We start from the raw sequence: 23,312 nt of genomic DNA, 5'->3' as shown, positions 1-23,312 counted from the left end.
AGGAATTCCATCAATGTTTCTTCTGGAAATATTATGAAGAGTTCCTCTAGGGATTCTATCAGGAGTTCTATCTGGAAACTTATCAGGTTTTCTACCAGGGATTTTATCAGGAGTTCCTAAAGGGATTCCATCGGAAGTCCCTCCAATGATTAGGAGTTTTTTCAAGAATATCTATAGATAGGAGTTCTTCTAAGGATTCCATCAGGAGTTCCTATCCATCAGGAGTTCCTATAGGGATACTATCAGGAATACCTTTAGGGCTTCCATCAGAGTTCTTCTGGGGATTACATCAGGAGTTCCTCCAGAGTTCTTTCAGAGATTCCACCAGAATTGCCTCCATACATTCAATCAGGATTTCCTCCAGAGATTATATCAGGAATTCCTTGTTCCATCAGGACTCCTCCTAGGGATATCATAAAGAATTCTTCTAGATTCTTACAGGAGTTTCATCAGAAACTTCCAGAAATCTTCCAGAGATTCTATCGGGGGTTCCTCTAGGGATTCCATCACTAGTTAATCTACGAATTTCATCAGAAATTCCTCCATCAGGAGCTCCTCCAATAATATATTTTGGATTTCCTCCAAGAAATTCCTCCAGGGTTTCTTCTGAGATTTCACCCGAGATTCTATCATTCCTCAAGAGATTATATCAGGAGTTCCTCTATAGATTCTATCAGGAGTTAATTCAGGAAACTTATCGTGAATTCCTCCAGAAATTACATTTGGAGTTCATCTAGAGATTTCATCGGGACTCCTGATTCTATCAGGAGTTCCTCTTACAATATCTTTATATTCCTCCCAGTAACGATTCCCTAACCTCAAATCTACCTGTCCCACGAATATAAATTCTAGAATTTCAGCAACAAATTTGCATGCAATGAGCAGAGATTTGTTAGAAAGGACGATTTCAATAATTTACTCTTTGATAACTTTTTGATTTATATTCTAAATTTGTCGAAATAGTAATTTTTAGCATCATAGAACAGGTAGAAAATGAGGTTACGATTCACCACTGATTCCTCTAAGGATTCCATCAAGAGTTCCTCTAGGGATTCTATCAGGAATTCCAATAGGGATTCTGTTAGGAATTCCTTTAGGGCTACCATTGGAGTTCTTCTGAGGATTTCATCACGAGTTCATCCAGGAATTCCATCAAGAGTTCCTTAAGAGATTCCAGCTAGCATTTCTTCCGAGATTCTATTAGGAGTTCCTCCAGAGTTTATATCAGGAGGTCACCTACGACTAACATCAGGATCTTCTAGGGATATCATAAGGAATTTCTCTAGGCATTCTATCAGGAGTTCCAGCAGGAAGTATATCAGGAATTCCTTCATGGATTTCATCAGGAGTTCCTATAGTGATTCCGTAGGGAATTCTTCAAGGGATTTCATCAGGAATTCCTCCTATGATTTCATCTGGAGTTCCTGTAATAATTCTTCTTCTTGGCATTAACGTCCCCACTGGGACAGAGCCGGCTGCTCAGCTTACTGTTCTTATGAGCACTTCCACTGTTATTAACTAAGAGCTTTCTTTGCCAAAGTTGCCATTTTCGCATTCGTATATCGTGTGGCAGGTACGATTATACTCTATGCCCAGAGAAGTCAAGGAAATTTCCTTTACGAAAAGATCCTGAACCGACCGGGAATCGAACCCAGACACCTTCAGCATGGCGTTGCTTTGTAGCCGCGGACTCTAATCACTCGGATGGGATGCCTCCGAAAATTCTTCAAGGAATAAATATCTCCAAGGATACTCAAAGGTTATCAGGAATTCCTCCTAAGATTTTTTCGGAAATGTCTCAGGATTTTATCACCGAAATAACTCTACAGATTCCATCGGAAATTTCTCAAGGAATTTCTCACAAAATATCTTCAGAAATTCTTGGGGGTTTTCAGAAATTAATTCAGCAATTTTACCAAAAATTTCTTATAAAGATTTCACAAGTAATAAGGGAATCCATCAGTATATCCTCAAGTGACTCTGTGAGAAGTTCCTCCTAGGATTCAAAAAAGGAATTCCTTCAGCGATTCCTCTGAAAATTCGTTTCGCTAGGATTTCCTCTAGGCATTCCATTTAAAAACCCTCCAGGAATTTTGGATTCCACCAGAGGTTCATCCATGGATTGGATTTGAAATTCGCCCAGATAATTCTCCATCATTTCCATCAGCAAAATCTTCAAGGAATGAGCTGAAATTCTCATAGGGATTCCACTAAAAATTCTTCTAGAAGCTTCACCAATATTTTTCCGTTGATTTCACCGAAAATTCAAGAAAATATTCTGAATGTTCTTCCAAAACATTCTGGAAAAAATCCTTCGATTCATTCTGAGATTTCACCAGTATTTTATCTAACTATTTCTTCCGGAATGGTGTTTTTTAAGAAATTTCACCATGAGCTCTTCCAGGGTTAAGAGTATCAATAGAGTTTCGCTAGAAATTCTTTACCAGAAAAATCTAATACAGCTTCGCCAGAAGTTCTACCAGAAAATACTTCAATGATTTGACTAGGATTTTCCTTTTTCGAATTATTCATGATTATCAGAAATTCATCCAAGGTATCAATAAAAAAAACCACAAGTTCAAATGACTATTTTTTTTTTGGAAAACCGCGAGAGAATCGACCAGCAATTCCACGAAGGGTTGAACTTCAAGTTGAATTCCTTGAAGGATTTTTTGGAAAATTTCTGGAAAAAATCATGGAATTATGTATATTGAAATCATTGGAGAAATCACCAAAGAAAACACTGGAGAAATTCACTGGGGAAATTCCTTAATATATCGTGAGAACTTTTAAAGCAATCCCTGAAGGAGTTTCTACAGGATTCTCTAAGGCAATCCTCTAAGATATACTGGAAGGAATTGATGGATAAATTCCTTTAGGAATCCTCGGATAAATATCCGGTAGATTCTTGAAGTAATTCCTTCATAAATTCGAGGTAGAATGCCTCGTAGGTTCCCTTAAGGGATACAAAGAAAAATCTTTTAAGAAAACACTGGAAGAGTTCATAAAATAATTTATTGAAGATTCCCTAGAAGAATCCCCTGAAAGTAACCTGGGGGAACCTCTCAAAAAATTGCAAGCGGAATTCCTGGTGAAATTTATTTTGAATTATTTTGCAGTATTTCTTGCTGAATTCCCGAAAGCTTCCTGGTGGAATCTCAAGAGGAATTCCTTAATGAATCCTTGGAGAAATTTTGAGTGGAATCACTGTAAGGGTTCCTGAAATGAATCTCTACATGTATTTCTGTAGGAGTTTTTGAAGAATTTCTAGCGAAAATCGCGTAGGAATCTCTGGAAGAATGTTTGGGTTAATCACTGAAGGATTTTTTGGAGGTATTCCTATAGGATAGTATCCATAGGAGAAATTCCTGGTGGAATTATTGATGGATTTCCTGTAATAATTTCTTGATCAATCTCTATATAAATTTCTAGAGGAATTCCTTTTAAAAGCGCAGGAAAAAATCCTTATATAATCTGTATAGAATTTCTTGAAGTTTCGATGGAGGAATTCCTAAATACATCTGTGGAGGATATTTTGGAGGAATTCTTGAAGGAAGCATTGAATGAATAAATCCCTCGGAAGTTTTTGGGTAAATCTCTGGAGGACTCTGTAGAGAAAATTACAAGAAAGAATCGCTGAAGAAATTCTTTTTGGTTGAATTTAAGGAGGAGTCCTAGGAGAAGCCCTGAAAAAAGTTCTGGTGAAATCCTTATGGGAATTTCTGGTTATAAATTTATTGAGAAGTATCTGAAATAATTCGTTATGTGATTCCTGAACAATGATATAACTTTTGGATGAAATAAAGGAATCTTTGAAAAATTGTGATAGCAATCTCCGGAAGAATTCTTGAAGTCAGCCTTGAAGTAAACTCTGAAAAATTACTAAAGAAATCACTTGAGGATTTTTTTGATCTTTGAAGGAATCAGTAGAGGAAACCCTGAATAATTAGCAGAGGAATCTTTGAAGAAACCTCTGGAAGAAAGCCAGCCTGAAGAATTTTCCTCGGAGGAATTTCTGTGTAAATCTGTGGATAAATTTCTAGAGGAATTGTTGATGAAAGTCCTGGTAGAATCTCAGGAAGACTTTCTGGTGGAATTCCTAGTATAATCAATGGTTCTGGAAAGACTTCAAAGTAGAATAACTAGAGGAAACCGCTAAAGACTCCGGATACAAACTTTGAAGAAATTACCGTAGTCATTCTCATATCGATGACTGCTCAGAACAATCCCCGATAGAGATCCCTCATAATTTTAGAGTTCTGCCGGAATTCTTCGTGCGAATTGTAATTGTAATTCCTCTTCAATATCCATTTCGTCCAGTATTTAAATTCTGAAAGTTCTGCTCTTTCTCACAACGATTATTGCCATAAAAATATTCACCACCTCAGCCACAGAAATCGAACAAAACAACAATCACATATTCAGTCACGTTTGACAGTCGGTCAAACGGTTGCAGCAACATAAATCGGTTTGACTAACTTGGGGGCGGAGTCAATGTTGGTCAAACCATCTGAGCGTCTGTGGGCTGCATTATCAAACCGTCGACAAACTTACGAAGGAATGGCAGAGGAATATTGAGCTTTCGAACCAGTGTATCTAATAACGTTTCCATCACCCAATCAGCTATTGCTGGTGAGAGGGAATTACCCATAGCCGTACCAAAGATTTTTTGGTAATGTTGGCCTTCGAATCGGAAATAGCTAGAGTCTATACAAAACTCAACTATTTCTATAAATAGATCCAAACATATTGTTGTATTTGGTTTAATTTCGTCCCACCGCATTATGATACTCTTGATTGCCAATGATTTTGGTATCGACGTGAAAAATAGAAGAGAAGCACCATACAACTTCCCCTTTCATTGAAATAAATCATTACTGAGTTCGTCAGTGCGCATCGTACCTTCGTGCTGTGCGTACACGAATTCTCTCTGCTCTTGGAAGTTTTCTTAAAAACTACCTAAAGCAATAAAACAGTACTTTTCAGTGCTACAAAAACAGTACTTTTCAGTGCTAAAATTCAAAACAGTACTTTTCAGTGCTACTAAAACAGTACTTTTCAGTACTATTTTTCTACTATTGATCCCTTTACGATCCTTGTTTGGACCCGTGCCTTCGATTTTTCGTTGGACCCGTTGGCGAAAGCAAACGGTGGTAATCCTTCTTGGACACCGTCTTGGGAAAAAACCTCTCGAAGGTCACGTCTTCTTATTCACTAAACATGGTTGCAACAACAAATAAAAGGAAGGGTGAATCTCTGAATTCACAACTTCCTTCCAAAAAAGTGGGATTTAAAACTGTCACTAAACGTGGCAAGAATGGAAGAAAGGACGTTTCTCCGGAATGCGAACTTTCTTCCAAGGGTGAAATGAATAATTGTATCGAAATGAGCAATCAGTTCGATGCTCTAGACAAATTTTCCGAACACCAAATCGAAGCAGCCTCTAGCCCAGGCTCTTTGATTCAAGTGAGGAAGCAAAGAGTGCCGCATATCGTGGTCAGTTGTTCCGAATTTGGGGGATTTAGGCAGGAGATCTTGAACTCCATTAGGGGAATCAAGGCTTCCTTCCAAATCGCAAAGAAAGGAGACTGTCGCGTTTTGCCGGAAACTCTTAAAGATCGCGAACTTCTTCTCAAACATCTTGAAGAGAAGAAGCACAAATTTTTTACTTATGACGACAAAACTGAACGTTTGTTCAAAGTTGTCTTGAAAGGTCTCTCAAGTGACTATGAGTCACCTGAAGATATCAAAAATGGAATAAATGATTTACTTGGATTTTCCCCAGTTCAAGTAATCATTATGCAAAAGAGAACCCAATCTGGCATTGTTCGGAAAGGACTTTCTAAAGAATTCTATTTAGTTCACTTTAACAAAAAAGAACTAAATAATATTAAAGCTTTAGAAAAAGCAAAACTTTTGTTTGATGTCCGTGTGACATGGGAACATTTCCAGAAACCTGGAGGAAATTACCAGAACCCCACTCAGTGCCGTCGGTGCCAAAAGTGGGGTCATGGTACAAAAAATTGTCGCATGGATGCTAAATGCATGATTTGCGGAGGTTCTTCTCACGCCAAAGACGTCTGTCCAGTGAAGGAAGATACCACCAAATTTATATGCTGTAATTGCGGGGCTAACCATAAGTCCAATTTTTGGAATTGTCCTTCACGCAAAAGGGTCATTGAGGCTCGTGCCAGGCAGATGAAAGATAATATCCGTTACGAAAACGGTCGTTTCCGGAATTTGCCTGGTAGAGTATCGAACAATGCTCATTTTTCAGTTAACGATCGCTTGATCATGAATCATACCCACCAGGAAAATCATAATCATGCTCATTCAGAAACTAATTTTAATCCGTCGGGTAGCCGTTCCAATCTTTCAATTTCGAATGTATCTACCCACGGTAGGGGTTCCTGGGGTAATATGCACCACTTAAGGAAAATGTGCCAAAATGAACACTAAACAACATGTATGCAGTGTTTCAATACACGAATCTAGTTGGATTGGGTTCACCCTACATGGTGTTGAGCGAATTTTCATCATAATTACATTAGTTTGTTGGAAAATTAAACTTTTTTCAAACACTACTTTTGCGTGAATTAAGATTGATGCGGGGCACGATGCACCGCTTTTTGGGGCAGAACGCACCACAACATTGAGGCAAGACGCACTCAAACAAAGGGGCACGATGCACCACAACAACGAGGCAAGATGCACCATCGTGTTTTGAATGTAATTTTATTTATCGTAAAAACACGAGTTTTGGATGATTTTCGTCTACAAGATGATACAGTTGTGTATAAATACGTTTGTAAAGACCATAAATGACCTAACTTTTATGATTGTAGTTTATTTTGGAATGGATCGTTCTGCCCCAATCAATGGAGTGCATGTTGCCCCAACCGGTCGCTTAACAGAAAATTTTATGGAAAATAGAAATCGTTCTGTTATTTCGCCAAATCATATCATCAACAACTTACCCAGTCTCTAATCACCTGTTTTATGGTGAACGGACGTAAAAATTCTCATTTCATCGCTTTCAAAACAACAAGTGAAATGATCGAGAAAGTTACATCAGAAGAGTGCTTTTTGAATTTATTGTTCTATCTCCCTGTTAAGTTTTTCAAAGTGTATCAAATTCTCAGGGCGTCAACAATTTGCAACGTTTGATCAATCCGCATAGTGTTTTTCTCTCAAAACTCTTTTATTTCAGTAAAATTGGCAAGATGCGTTTTGCCCCGACAGTGCATATTACCCCAGGAGCCCCTAAATCCTTTGCCGATATCGTAGCAGGAAATTCGAACTCCTCCCCTGTTCGATCCATGGGTACCCATTCTACTTGTTTCAAATCAAATGGAAAAAAACCCTACCGCCACAGGTAACTCCGCATCTTCGTCTACCGGAAATTCTAATGGGAAATCACATGACATGTCTGCCTCTGATTTTAACTTTCTAACTGAACAATTGAATCTAATGATTGATGCAATGTTCAAAGCCACCACTATGACTGAAGCAGTCCAAGTAGGTGTAAAATTTACAAATCAAATTGTTATTGGATTACGTTTTTCTAATGGATCCAAATAATAATTTAAATATTTTAAATTGGAATGCTCGTTCTCTGAATGGTAAAGAGGACGAGCTGTTTAATTTTCTTACGGTTAATAACGTGCATATAGCAGTTATTACCGAAACGTATTTAAAACCTGGATCTAAACTCAAAAGAGATCCTAACTATTTTGTTTATCGTAACGATCGACTTGATGGGGCATGTGGGGGAGTTGCAATCATCATTCATAGGCGTATCAAACATCAACTGTTTTCGTCATTTGAAACTAAAGTTTTTGAAACTTTAGGTGTTTCTGTTGAAACACAGTTTGGTAAATATACTTTCATAGCTGCCTATTTGCCTTTTCAATGCTCTGGACAGCAAGTTAATTTGCTCCAAACTGACTTGCGTAAATTGACTCGCAATAAGTCAAAATTTTTTGTCATTGGTGACTTTAATGTCAAACATCGGTCATGGAATAATTCTCAAAGTAATTCCAACGGCAGAATTTTATTTGATGAGTGCTCTTCAGGATATTTCTCAATTAAATACCCTGATAGCCCCACATGTTTTTCCTCTTCTAGAAATCCATCTACGATCGATTTGGTCTTAACCGACTCTAGTCGTCTTTGTAGCCAACTGATTACTCATGCTGATTTTGATTCTGATCATGTCCCTGTTACATTTCAAATATCCCAAGAAGCGATTCTCAATCCTATCAGCTCCACTTTCAATTATTTAAGAGCCGACTGGAATATATATAAAACGTATGTTGACTCTAATCTTGATGTTAGCATTTCTTTAGAAACTAAACTTGATATTGACAATGCTCTTGAAACTTTAACAAATTCCATTGTTGAAGCCCGGAGCATTGCAATTCCAAAATGTGAAGTAAAATTTGAATCCGTGATTATAGACGATGATCTTAAACTCTTGATCCGTCTTTAAAACGTGAGGAGAAGGCAATTTCAACGCACTCGCGATCCTGCTACGAAAATTATATGGCAGGATTTGCAGAAAGAAATCAAGAAACGTTTTGCTCAATTAAGAAACAAAAATTTTGAAAATAAAATTTCTCAATTGGACCCTGGCTCTAAGCCCTTTTGGAAATTATCGAAAATCTTGAAAAAACCTCAGAAGCCAATACCGGCATTGAAAGAGGAAAACAAATTATTACTAACTAATTGCAAAAAAGCTCAAAAACTTGCTATGCAGTTTGAAAGTGCGGATTAGGACTCACTAGTCCAATTGAAAATCAAGTTACTCAGGAGTTCGAAAATATTCTCAATCAAGAGAACGTTTTCGAAAATGCCTGGGAGACTGATTTGGAAGAAGTGAGAACTATTATTAAAAAATTCAAAAACATGAAAGCTCCTGGCGATGATGGAATTTTCTACATCCTCATCAAGAAACTTCCAGAAAGTAGCTTATCATTTTTAGTTGATATATTTAACAAATGTTTTCAATTAGCATATTTTCCTGACAAATGGAAAAATGCTAAGGTTGTTCCAATTTTAAAACCAGACAAAAATCCTGCAGAAGCTTCTAGCTATCGTCCAATCAGTTTGCTTTCCTCCATCAGTAAACTTTTTGAACAGAATGATGGCCCACATCAACGAAAATTAAATTTTTGCCAATGAACAGTTCGGATTCCGCCATGGACATTCGACCACTCATCAACTTTTACGTGTAACAAATTTGATCCGTTCCAACAAATCTGAAGGCTACTCTACTGGTCTTGCTCTTCTAGACATAGAAAAAGCATTCGACAGTGTTTGGCATGAAGGTTTGATTGTAAAAATGAAAAACTTTAATTTTCCAACATAAGGTACCGCGGGGCAAGTGGGAACGAAAAAACGATAGTTCAAACAAATTGTTCAATAAAATTTTCAAATGTCAATATTTTTCAAATTCAACAACACAATCACGTTTTGGTAACATATTTGCTGGTGTGTGCATGAAACTGATCGAATAATTTCAAAATTGTGAAAACCTTAGAAGAAAGTTTCAGAATGAGCCAATGGACGCAGTTACCTCGCTAAGCGGGGCAAGTGGGACACATCCAGTTTCATGCGTCAATCCACATCAGTAAGTCAACCATTACAATAATAGGATTGATAAGTCATAGATTTTTAATTTTAAGTACATATTTGATGTTCATAAGGGATCAACCATAAAATACGTTACGTTTTAGGAAGAAACCCTTTATTTAATAGTATGTCACCTCACATTTAATATTAACTGAAAATTCCTCAATAAAAGCGTAAAGAGGAATTAAACATGTTCAAAATATATCATTTATAAGTTGTTAATTAAAATGTAGCACATGAACAATCAATAATTGACGAAATTATAAATATGTTTTGTTATTATTTATATGCATGGCAGAAAACCACCTTATGGGATGGAATTGTTTTCCATCACTACTTAAATTGGTAGAAATAACAAATAAAGTTAAATTAAAATAGAAAAGTAATCGTTCTCATGATGCATTTCAAATTTCAACTTTGTGTTTGTTCAATTTTGAAGTCGTATTTCAAAAATAAAAAAAATAATTAAAAAATAAAGAATAATAACACTTTTCTTCTCCCTCTTATGCAATTACGTAATTTGAGGTTGATCTTTTTTGATAAAAATCATTTGTTTGAATGTTTTTGTGCTACTCTCTAGCAAAATGTATGAAACGTGTACGAAAAGTTTTGATTCTGGTTTTTGTTTTGATAGGTCCCACTTACCCCAGGTACAACTATATTTTAGGGTAAGATAGACCATCAAAAATTTCATATGAAATGAAAAAAAATACTGGTTTATCGTTAGCAGCTTGTAATAATACTAAAAATTATAGCTTACTGATGGAAATTCGATTTAAAACACATTTATTTTTTGCGAATCAATGCAAGACGTGAAACGTGTCACAATTTGTCATGCAAGTTGAAAATGGCGCTGAACTGACAACTGTTACATGAACCACATGGTAATAAAAATAAAAATATGTTTAGTACTAAATACATTCCTTGTCATTGTATCTTCAACTTTCTAGAAGAATACCCCCATGAAAAACTTTTCCTAGTTGAGCTATGACGAAACGCCCCACTTACCCTAGATTCTCACTTGCCCCGGGGTACCTTACATTGTTAGAATAATTCAAAGTTATCTGTCAAATCGTACACTTCAGGTTAATTATCAGAACTCCAGATCTGAAAGACTTCCTGTAAGAGCTGGTGTTCCTCAAGGCAGCATTTTGGGACCAATATTATACAATATTTTCACATATGACTTATCTGAGTTACCTCAGGGATGTCAAAAATCCTTGTTTGCTGATGACACAGGCCTCTCCGCCAAAGGTCGTAGCCTGCGTGTCATCTGTAGTCGATTGCAAAAAAGTTTGGATATTTTTTCTTCATACTTGCAAAAATGGAAGATTTCTCCTAATGCTTCCAAAACTCAACTAATAATATTCCCACATAAACCAAAAGGTCTTTATTTGAAACCTTCAAGTAGACATGTTGTCACGATGAGAGGGGTTTCAATAAATTGGTCAGATGAAGTTAAGTATCTAGGGCTCATGCTAGATAAGAATTTAACTTTAAAAAATCACATTGAGGGCGTTCAAGCCAAATTTAATAAATATGTAAAATGTCTCTATCCCCTTATTAATAGAAAATCAAAACTTTGTCTTAAGAACAAGCTTTTGATATTCAAACAAATTTTTAGGCCAGCCATGTTGTATGCTGTACCAATATGGACTAGCTGTTGTAATACCAGGAAGAAAGCTCTGCAGAGTATTCAAAATAAAATTTTGAAAATGATTTTGAGACTTCCTCCCTGGTATAGTACCAATGAGTTACATAGAATATCCAATGTTGAAGCATTGGAACAAATGTCAATAAAATAATAAATAATTTCAGGCAAAAATCGTTACAATCTTCTATTGCCGCGATTAATGCATTATATGTTTAGGTTAAGTTAGGTTAAGTATATTCAAAGCGTTTTTTTTTCTCTTATAAACAGTTGAAATCAACTCACCTGTAAAAAATCTGAACTGCTACGGCAAATGCAATGTAATATGTTGTTAACAAAATGTTAATTACATCTTAAATTTGTTTTACCAAATTAGGATGATAGTGTTTTCTAATAACACAGAACGCCTAGATTTAAGAAATGAATGTAATGTTTGAAATGATACTAATAAAGAAATTAAAAAATATTTTTTACTGAGTTCGGAATTGCAAAAAAAAAGAAATTTCGGGCAAAAGTTCGACCTTAGTTCGACTCTCCACATCTCGATGTTCTAGATCTCGATATCTCTCCCTATGTCGATGATTTCATAAGTCCCTTCAGTCTGCATACATTTTCACTCTCCATATCTCGATATCTCCATATCTCGATGTGTTTCTGTTGATTTTTTGTTTTCAATTTTCTCTCCGTATGTCGATATGAGCAATATCGAAGGTTACTAGACCAATGTTTTGGGATTCCAAACAAATTAGGAGCGCAAAATGACGTTTGTTTGTGTATTGCTTTCTTGGCAACGGAGTGTTTTTCAATCTAGTATTCATCAAAAATTTGTTCTTTGTCTCAATCTCTCCCTATCTCGATGGTCCCTTCGATATCGAGATGTGAAGAGGCGACTGTATTGTTAAATTTGTATTTTTATTTCAACCAAAATACTAGTTTTATTCAAAGTTTGAGAAATCCCGGGATTTCCCGGGATAAGCTTAGATTTTAGTCCCGAATCCCGGACGAGCAAAATGGCCGGGAAATGGACACTCTAATACCATAGAGTGAACCTTCAAAATATTGGCTATAATTTTGCTGAACAAACTTGTGTCAAAATAATTACCCATTAACAGTTTCAAAATTTATTGTCTTAAACGATGTTTTGCCCTAGTGGGGCAAGAGTTCGAATCAAGTGTGGGGTTGGCTAAAACACAAAATATCGATACTTTCATGACAGGCATACTTTATACAAGCCGTAAACTTATGTTTGCTGAAAAATACACACTAAATTTTCATCAAAAAATTGCCCTCCTAAAAATAGCAGTTTTTCGCAAAACTAAATGTAAATATTAAAATTTGGTAATATTTTTCGCATGATAAACCAAATTTCGCTTAATTTGAAGATAATATGTTGATTTCAGGCAATTTTAATTTTTTCGTGTGAGTTTATACATGGGTCGAACTTTTGCCTCACTATGGGCTAACAATTGTTTTCAATCATTTCTATTCTATTCTATTCTAAGCGCTTGCACAGCCAATATTAAAAAGTATCAGTGATATTATACAAATATTAAAATGGCCAGGCCCACTGTGCAACCTTGGGAATTAAGACAACTGAAAAAAGTTCCCAAATGAATAACATGATAGGCGAAAATGTTTCAATTTAAATAAGGAAGAAACGGGGACAACCGTACCAACCGTTTCGATTCAGAGTATGGGTAAGATCGTTAGGAGTGGCGTTACTAAAAAAGTTAATGTGCACTCCATTGTTGTAGCTTCTCCTGGGATGGACATATATTTCCTCCTCATGTCCTGGCTCTAGAGCCTTGGTTTAAGCGCAATTATTCGCTCTCTGAAAAGAAATGAAAACTTATTTCGTCCCTTTCCCATTATACAAAACCGAAACAGTTTACTGTTAAATTTATAATAAATTATCGAAATAACAAACATAATTCGAAATATCGATGGATAACTACAATAAATAAATGAAGAATAATAGGAATAATGGTTTAACTCACCAAATATGAGACATATGTGCAAGTGATCAAATATTAGAATAAAGATGAATTGAAACAATCTCACCAATTCGGTTGTTGTCCTGGATCGTAAATCCCGCTATGTTACCTCCAGTGGTTATATGTTGCACAATGAATGGTGGCAAGTTAAAACAAAATGTTCCGTTTTCCGTTTTCTGGGCGCCAATTTTGCAGTTTGCTTCCGTGAACTGGACAGCGCATCTTAGCCAACGGGCCCAGATAGCCGTAGCGGTAAAACGCGTAGCTATTCAGCTTGACCATGTTGTGGGTCGTGGGTTCGAATCTCGCTGGTCGAGGATCTTTTCGTAAAGGAAATTTTTTCGATTCCTAGGGAATATAGTATCTTCGTACCTGCCACATGATATTCACATGCAAAAATGGTCAATCGGCAAAGAATGCTCTCAGTTAATAACTGTGGAAGTGCTCATAAGAACACTAATCTGAGAAGCAGGCTCTGTCCCAGTTGGAACGTAACGCTAGAAAGAAGAAGATCTTAGCCAACGTAGCTCTGACGCTAAACTAGGAGAAACTTCATTTTCACATGTCGTAAACTCTGACACAAACTAACACAAGCCAAGGCCACTTCCTCCGACTGAAGTAGGTAAGCCATCGAAAGCCGATCGAAGTCATCCAACGAAGTCACATTTCTTCGGAAAATCTGCTCCTTAAGAACCACTACTCACACTACAGTTTGATGCCTTTACTTGAATGTTCAACTTTATAATGTAATAAATGCAGAAAATCGTAAAAAAGTTGAATATTAAGAAACCCTTGAATTTGACAGATGATATTTTTTCACGTCCGCTGTTAATCACAGCACACTTTGATCTCTTCATACATGGGTCGAACTTTTGCCTCACAATGGGCTAACAATTGTTTTCAATCATTTAAGCAAAAACTAATACACCTCAAAGCATCCTTATGATAGGCCTAGAAACGCCCTTACATAAAGTATTGAAAAAGATTTTATCTTTATTCGGTTTCATGCAACGTGAATTTGACTAAAAATTACTATATTCATGTTGAAAAACAACAAATAGCCATAACTTTTCCAAATCACAATCGATTTTTATAATTTTTGGAGTGAAAGTCTCTTACTTGAATAACATTCGAACCACGAAGACATGACTAAAACCTATTGTTTTAATTTGAGCTAAAACCCTTAAAAAAGAAACTCTTTCCCCAATCGAACTTTTGCCCCACTTTACTCTAATGAATTAGCAACAAACCTTCGGACACCCTGTATACATGTAGGGAGCTGCATCATTTTCTTTTGCACTTTTGACCAACTACGCTGGATTTTTTTTTTTTTCTAAAGTCACAAAAGTTTAAAACTTCTAGTTTAAAAGTTCAAAAGCTCATTTGGCCACAATATGAATTGCATTAAAATGGTTCTAATGTTAAGTCTCAGGAAATTTTACCGAGAAAACCCTAAGAAATACCAAAGCGAACCATGAAAGTGTCCAGGTAGTTCTTGTCCCTACAACTATATAATCCTGATCACGGTCTTATGTTTGGTCTCCATTTTTTTATTAGAGTCAATGATTGTTTGAAACTGTGAGATAAACTGGGGTTAATTATCCCTTTGCTGCTTCTGCCGTTATGAATTCCCTCTTTCAAAGTCATACAAAGCGTTTTACAACATATTTCAAAATTTCACCACGTTATTGGCTGAGAGGTGAGCCATTGTCTTTATTTGTTTTATTTTTATGTTTAACATTTATTTTTTTCCCATTTTCGCTACAAATTATAATGTTTATAATAATTTTAGGGAAACAATCAATACTTACTTGGATGATTTTCAGCCCTTTGTGCGACACTTGTAGCGTAACTTTCAACGGTTCGTGCTCTTTGGATTTTTCGATTAGCCGTGGAATAACCGGAAGAAGGATTCGGGATCCTCTTAGCCCTTTCGCTTCCTGTGCTCCGAGGAACCACACATAGTAGGATGCCTTCTGAACATCCTTGCGCAATCGCAGTGCCATAGCTGTTGGTGCGAAGTCATAGACCAAAACAAAAGCCTACTGCGAGATGAATCTAGCTCACCGGTGGTCACTCGAATCGAAGCATGCCGATGTTCATGTCATGATCTGAAAATGGCGCGGACAGAAGAGAAAAAACAAACATCAATTAAGATTTAAAGTCCACATACATACGAGTGATAATTTTCATTACCGCTAGATTTTGGTTTTTGCATAACAAAAATTTGGTACTGTTCAACCGTAAACTAGATCGGACCGTGGATCAGACAATCAAAAAGCGCAAATCAATTTATTGGATTTGTACGAGGTAGTCTTCAGTGATGTAAGCAAGGAGAGTGCTTAGTTAAACATATGTTTTTTTTATAGAAATCATTTTTTTTATTTAGCTTGATGTTTTGCGAGTAAATGGATATCTACAATTAAAGATTTGTGATTTTGTTTGGTTTATTCGTTTAATTGTTCCTATCCATCAGGATGAACCTATACACACCTATGCCAAATTCATCTTCACATCCTCTCGTCTTTCTTAGATGAAAAATGCACATTAGGGTACATCACATGAGTTCTACAAACGATTGGCAAGGAAAATGATGTTTTATAATAAATAATTGTGAACGCCTAAAACGATTCCGTTGTCTTAGCTTTCGTGTGTTTATTCTAGCAAAATTAAAGAATTACCATAAAGAATACTGTATTTTTAAAGGAATTATCTACTGCTAGGTGCATCCTGCGGTTCAAGTAATTTTAATTTAAGAATAACACAAAAAGTAAATTACTTGCATGAGTTTGGGCTTCATATTTGGTTTCAGGGATCGTGGTTTTAGTAAGTAATCGTATTTTCAATATAACCGAACATTGTTTACATAGGTGATCAGTGTTCCCCAAATCAGCATAATCATAAAATTGATTAAATCGTTTATTAAATCATGCTTGGAACTTTCTGAAAACACAAAACGGTTTTGAGGTTTATTTTTTATGTGATTACAATTCAGAAGCCCAAACAAATTTTTGATATTGTGAACTTTCCAAATATAAGCCACACCCTAAAGCACATACATATACGCCATTCGGTACGTGAATTGCCCTGAGAAAGATGTGATCTTCAAAATGGGCAAGTTTGTTTTTGAGACCATTTGCCGTAATTTCACGCTAATTTTTAAATTGATGGCTGTGATATTGGCCGGTGCGTTGGGGTGTTCACTGTCCGTTCATCTATTCAACCGAAGATGGCCAAAGGAACGTGCCGCCGCGCCGCTGACTGATGACGATGCGTCCAAAATGCAATTGAGTGGGTGTTACATAACAATTAATGCGGCGTCCATTTTATCTTCTTCGGATGGTAAAGGTTTTTCGCGCTGTGTGGTGAAAATTGGGATATTAATTTTTCATCATTTCGAAGTGTGACGAATTAGCTGTCTGATTGGTTTGATTCAAAGTCAAGAGCCGTTTAGATGTTTTTTTTCTTACAAAGGCTAGAGAGGGTAGGCAGGGGAGAACAGTGAGACAACAGTAATAATGGAAAATGGACTCATTTTGGCCATATTAGACGAAACTGTTAATAAATGTTGGGTATAGCGTACCATTGATACCTCTCGTACCTGAAATAGACGCTTCTGTGTGGCCCTTAGCTCTCTTTTAAGCAACTACTGTCTCTACCTCTTCACGCTACTGGCCAAGATATGAGCAACCTTATGGAAGATCGGATGACCAACCTCAGTGGAAGCTTTGGTCGTTTGCTGATAGATAGGGAATGATAAAATTGCTTATGCAATTCTGAAGCGTCTGCACTCCATATTAAGAGCAGTTCACAACAGCTTCTGTTCCCCAAGTTAGGAACGGCTGATCGTCATCCAAGTGCTAGTGAAAGACCCTAAGCTAAACTGTGCAATATGTCCAAAGGGAATGATAAGCAGAAAAATCAACGAGAGAACCACAGCGACAAAAAAGGATTAGTTATTGGTAGTTTAGTACGTGGAACTGTAAATCTCACAACTTCATCACCCATACTCGCAGATGTGCTGAAAGACTTCATCGTAGCGTTGAAGGAGGTGTTTTGGAAGGGATCACTTGTGCGAACGCATTTGGTTATACGATCTACCAGAGTCGTAGCAACTACACTAGCTTGGAACAGGCTTCATATTGAGCGCGGTAGCAGATTCTAGAGCAGCGTGCTGTCTTCGCTTCTTTGAGAGAGAGCGTAAACATACCAAGCAGAGAAGCAACGAAAAATGAGCGAGGAAGATGCGACTCAAATCACAACTCCGCAAGGTCTGTTTTGTTCGGATGGGTCACTCAAAAACGCTTTTAAAGTGTGTAAGGGTGAGCATAGAAGCCATAGAGAAAGAGCACCAGAAAAAAAATCATGGAATTTTGAGGCACTCTCACTCGAATCGTTTGAGGATTCGTGTTGAGAATTTTGAGTTTAATCTCAGAAAATTTTCGGAATCGCCTCATTTTTGCATCGCAGAGGAGTTTCTGTCAACCTTGCCTGGAGGTCACCACAGCAAACACAATTACAAATCGACCATGTCCTGATTGATGGACATTATCGTAGTCAGGACCTATCGTGACGCTGACATCGGCTATATGGTGATCGTAAAGGGGCGCCCAAACACACTGGGTGATCTTCTGATTTGCCCATAAAATACAAATCTAAGAAGAAAATTTGATTTAAATCTACCCTTTATCACCTGTGACTAACGTTCAAATTGTGATTACCATTAACGCTGTTATTTAAGCTGTTGTTTTGTGAATGTTTATGTAGTTGAATACAAGCATGAAGTGAATTGTATTAAGAAACTAATACTCTACATGATGTTCGTTTCTACATATGCGTAAAAATACTCTGCAATTTAATTTATATAATTGTGAGCACTTCTCGTTGAAACCAGGCCCCCATCGGCACAATTAGAATTCCAATTTGATGTCACTGAACGTTAGTATATGCTAAAATTAGAGAGTGGTTTTTTTCAGGCAAAAATCGATGACAATCTTCTATTGTCACGATTAATGCGTTATATGTTTAGGTTAAGTTAGGTTAACTGAATTCAAAGCGTTTTTTCTCTAATAAGCAGATAAAACCAACTCACCTGTTAAAAAATCTGAACTGCTACGGCAAATGAAATGTAATATAACAACAAATGTTAATAAAATCTTAAATTTGTTCTACCAAATTAGGTTGATAGTTTGTCAAATAACACAGAACACTTAGATATAAGAAATTAATGTAATGTTTGAAATGATACTAATAAAGAAATTAAAAAAGCGATGGTCTTTTCGGTTTTCTCAAATTGGTAGACCCCGCGTACGCTAGCCAGCTAAACAGTTTGCGAAAAAGCCCATTTTTGATAAATCTTGGGTATTTCTTCACGTGATATGTCTCATAGCATCGTATAGATAAAGAATATAGCCCTAGTGGTCTATGGTGAATCGATGGAAGAAGTAGACGCACTCTATTTCCATAGTTGAGGAATGGATGAAGTACAGGAAACTAGGACTAGCCCGTCACAAGACTGAGATGGTGGTGGTCAACAACCGCAAGTCCGAGCAACGGGCGCTTATCTCGGTAGGTGATTGCACCATAGAGTCGAAGTGATCCCTTAGGCATCTTGGGGTAATGATCGATGACAAGCTCAGCTTCGCTAGCCATGTTGAATATGCCTGTAAAAGGGCATCTACGGCTATAGCGGCGCTTTCGAAGATGATGTCTAACAGCTCTACTCTAATTGCCAGCAAACGCAAGCTACTGACAAGCGTGGCGCTATCCATACTAAGGTATGGAGGACCAATCTGGTCAAAAGCGCTTAGAACGAGCAGAAACCAAAAGCAGTTGGACAGTATCTTAAGAGGCCGTGTGCATCATATCAGGGATGACACCCATCGGGCGCATCACCAAGGAAGATGTTCAATGCTTCAACCAAAGGGGTACCAGAGGAGTCCACGACGCGTGTAAAGAGGAAACGATCAGAAGCTGGCAGCAGGAATGGGATAACTCCACTAAAGGTAGATGGACCCATCGGTTAATACCAAATGTGTCAGATTGGTATAGTAGAAACCATGGGGAAGTGAACTTCCACCTGATGCAGTTTCTGTCAGGACATGGCTGCATAGGCTCGGGCACTCAGAATCTCCTGCGCGCCCGAATTGTGCTGGTGTGGAGGAAACAGCGGAGCATGTCGTGTTCGATTGCCCCCGTTTCATTGTTGTGAGAGGTTGCATGCTCACTACATGCGGAGGGGACACGTCCCCCGACAATATTATAGAGAGAATGTGTGCGGATGCAGTAAAAACGGCTGTCACTCACATTATGTTAGAATTGCAGCGCTTATGGCGCGCCAATCAAGAGTTGGCTACAGAGAATTAACCCTGCCGAGGCTGGTCCCTTGTAACATTGTTTAAGTCGGTTAGGAGAAGCAGTTTGCCTAGGCTACTTCTGCTACACGTGTTGTGCTATATGCACTGGTCCCTCCCCGAAGAAATACCGAAAGGTGGTTCCGGGGAGATAAGGGTCTGAGTCCAAGGGTCATGTCGATGCACTGTTCACCACTTGAGCAATTCTAAAAGAATTGCTCATGTACAGTGCATAGGCTGGTTTAAGCGGGTCGTCGTTGGTGCGTCATCCCCGCATTCCCTGAGTTACCTTCTCAGGGGATCTGATTGCAGATTTCTCTTTTGTAAAAAAAAGAAAAGAACCCAAGCCAGCTCAAATTGTCAACCCCCGCTCCAGTGTTTAAGGTTACTCAGAATTATAGGAATTTGGAACTTCAGTGGTATTGATGGCCTTTAGCCTCTACCGAGAAGTACAACGGCTTATTTAACGCAGCCATTCAGCTTTCTTCCCAAGTTCTTTAAAATTAACCCCTCCCTTGAAGGGTCTCAGGCCGGGCAAACCTGCAAACTGCCGGGTGGTCTCCTTATAGGAGTGGCGCTGAAGCCATCCACTGACGAATGGGAAGCGCGACAGGCTGGCGCACATTGGTCCAGTTTTGAAAAATCATGGCAGAAATTGGGCATTCTCAATATTTCACAATTTTTAGCCATTGCAAGTGTTTTGCAACATGAATTAGGGTTCAAGGCTCTATTTTGGGCGAAGTCACAATTTTTTGGTTGTCATAGTGCAAAATTCTAACAAAAATGCTGTTTTTCATACGTTTTTTTTGGTTTTCAACATTTTCAAACAACTATCGTTTAGGCAAGTTTAGGCAAGAATAGTCTTCTTCAATCAATTCCTTGGTCCTAAACGCGCGTTTGAGCAAGATATCTCCGTGGGAGTGGCGGGGAGCGATTTGTATGGCATAAAGAAGCTCTTCTTTAAATATTTGAAGTACCTACGACAATAAATATTAATTTAATAAGGTTAACTACAATTGAATATAAATTAGCATAAGAAGATGTTTAATTTATATGAGAATAAGTTATCGACCAGAAAAAAATATGCTGAAACCAAAATTTGCACGGGTTTTGGTGAAAATTGATTAGTTGAGTTTTGAAGCAAAAATTTAGGTTTTTAGACATGTGCAGCTATCTAACGTCTGAACATGTAGAAAAACATGTTTATTTTTGAATTCTCGTACGTATACTCATCTATCTGATATAGTGGATGAATGATTGACTTTGTTTTTCAACTAAAAACTAAGTTTGGAAATGGGGAGGAGACTGGCAACACTAGTCATGTGATATCGTTGAATCTAGGTGTCTGTTGTTAAACTTGAATATCTTAGTGATTTTATATTAAAAAATATTTCTTTATGTTCCTGCTGTGAGTTAATGGAAGTTTCTTTGAAATAAGTGAAAAGTTAAATAGAAATGGTGATGGATAAAAGAAGAAACTAATGATTGAAAATTGTGAAACACCGATTGGCTATATGGCTACCAGATCGTCCAAATCAAGGAAGTATCTTTAAATGTATTGTGTGCGTGAGCATGTAACCCAATTTTAGTGAGCATGTGAGAAAGCAGTGAGTGACGATCTAAGTACACTTATTCAACAAGAATGGGTTTACAAATGTTGCCTTTGAATTTCGATGACTCGTTGATTTTGTTCCACAACTATCTTACACTTTGGAAGTGCTTTTTAGTCATAAAAAATGGGATAGTTTTACTGAATTGTTGTACCATGGTGCGGGTGGATAATTCGCAAGAAAATGAGAATGAATGTTTGTATTTGTGTGTGATCCGGTATGAAAGTGTAAGTGATAGAAATTGTATGAGTGAGTGTCGCGTGTCACCTTTCGGGTTAACACATGCATAAATGCGACACTTATTGAATGTTGCAAGTCATTTTGGATTTATGTTTCATCCAAATTAGGGTGACTTGTGTTTTCGGCAGCTTTGTCCATCATGGATGCTTTTTAAGTCATTGATGATTTTTCTAAAATCTACTGTGGGCAAATTTGCATTGATACTTGTAAGCGCATCGTATTGCCGATTTTCAGAACATTTGGCCCGCAAAACCCTTTTTGACGAAAATAAAACGGAACTGCCCAAAGTTCGTACGTTCCCCTAGGCACTGATTGAGATGATAGCGCTCAAATTTCAACCAGTAGTTGTGTGCTCATGTTTGACAAGCTTATGATTTTTGATTTGCCTATGGACCGATGCACGAGTTCACTAATATGACGTTTGAGCGGTGCCGTATTCACTAGTTGCCATGGTCACATAAAAAACACGGCACCGCTCAAACGTCAAATAATGAACTCGTGCATCGGTCCATTGGTGAAACCGGTCCAGGAGTTTTGAAACTTTAAGCGCGGATCATTGATGCGTGCCACTGGTTCATTCTTTTACCCTCCCGCTGTACTTGTGCAGAGCAAATAATAACGTAATTATTTGCGCTGCATAGGAGCGGCGGGGGAGTGGAAGAGAGGACTAGTTGCGGACATCAACAGTCTGCGCCGCCTAAGTGAAGTTCATAACACTGGTGCGGCATGAGTAGCAAGAATGTGTGTGTGGTTGTGCATGTCTGAGATTTATTCTAAATGCAACATTTATGACGGGGAGGTTATCGTACCAATAGTGGAACCTTTAGTAGTTAGTAGAAATTAAACTCTTTTATTTAGTGCAATAACAAATTAGATGCTAATAAGTAATTGTGTAATATAGTATCGCGTACCGGGTTATTAGGCTTCGAACCCCTGATGACATATTTTACCCCTATATAGCGTACGCAAAGAATCGCAATAAATCGTGTTCTGTTTGTTTTATCGAATTCAGTGTTCAGTTTCAGAGCCTGCGACGCCGAAGTAAAAGTTTTTTTTCTTTGTTTCCGCGTTTAAACAAATAAAAATGTCGTCCGCGCGTTTAGTAAAAGAGTGCGCTTCGAAAAGTCAAAATTAGCGCGCCGCCGGAGTAAAAAAAAATCATTACACTTTTTTTTTCTAGATTCTACATTTTGATGGGCAGAACTCTGCGTAGGCTTGAGCCTAATATCTGCGCTAATATATTCCAGCATTTGCGTTTTAATGCCGAGATTTTGTTTTTAGTCAAGGATGGATTACCAACTGGTGAAATAGTTCCATGCTTGTGAAAATACAAGTTTGTATCTTGGTAATGCTACATTCATTTAATCGTTATACAATCTATGAATCGTTCGTCACTATAAGTGTCGGCAAAAGCCCTGATATTTTTATTTTTATTTTTTTTCATTTATTTGTCGCAATTTCTAAAAACAAACTTTGAATAGTTCGACATTAAAAATGTTGACGCACTGATAAATAACTTCTAAAATTGAGGCTACATGAATCGCATCACTTACCAAGGTGAATCCTGATAATGTAGCTTTTAATCCCTCCCACTAACAAAACTCCTTCCTGTGAAAACCATGGAGATGCAGAGGTGATCTCGGTCTCTAGTAACAATGGATGTCACATTAACATTCCTTCCCTTCCCCCGATGACCGTAAGGACGTGGCCAGCGCTGTTATTGACATTACTTAGATTGGAGTCCTCAAAATTGTACATTGAAGATGGTATGCTACTCCCAAGCTACTTCTGTTGGTTCCTTGTGCAATTTTGATTATTCCGGTCAATCACG

General features: G+C 37.5%; 1 protein-coding gene across 4 annotated transcripts in view; it reads right to left on the bottom strand.

Annotated features, from left to right (window-relative positions):
* Positions 1-23,312, bottom strand: part of LOC5577374 (trichohyalin) — a 254,860-nt gene that overhangs the window by 85,532 nt on the left and 146,016 nt on the right. For all 4 annotated transcript variants that reach the window (XM_021855884.1, XM_021855886.1, XM_021855885.1 and 1 more), the window contains one exon: positions 15,090-15,389. In XM_021855884.1, the coding sequence (XP_021711576.1) occupies positions 15,090-15,284 (195 nt within the window). In that variant the 5' untranslated portion in view covers positions 15,285-15,389. The remainder of the gene's footprint in view (positions 1-15,089; positions 15,390-23,312) is intronic.

The sequence above is a fragment of the Aedes aegypti genome, chromosome 3, assembly GCF_002204515.2.
Source record: "Aedes aegypti strain LVP_AGWG chromosome 3, AaegL5.0 Primary Assembly, whole genome shotgun sequence".
Classification (NCBI taxonomy): Eukaryota; Metazoa; Arthropoda; class Insecta; order Diptera; family Culicidae; genus Aedes; species Aedes aegypti.
This window is presented reverse-complemented; position numbering and strand designations above follow the sequence as displayed.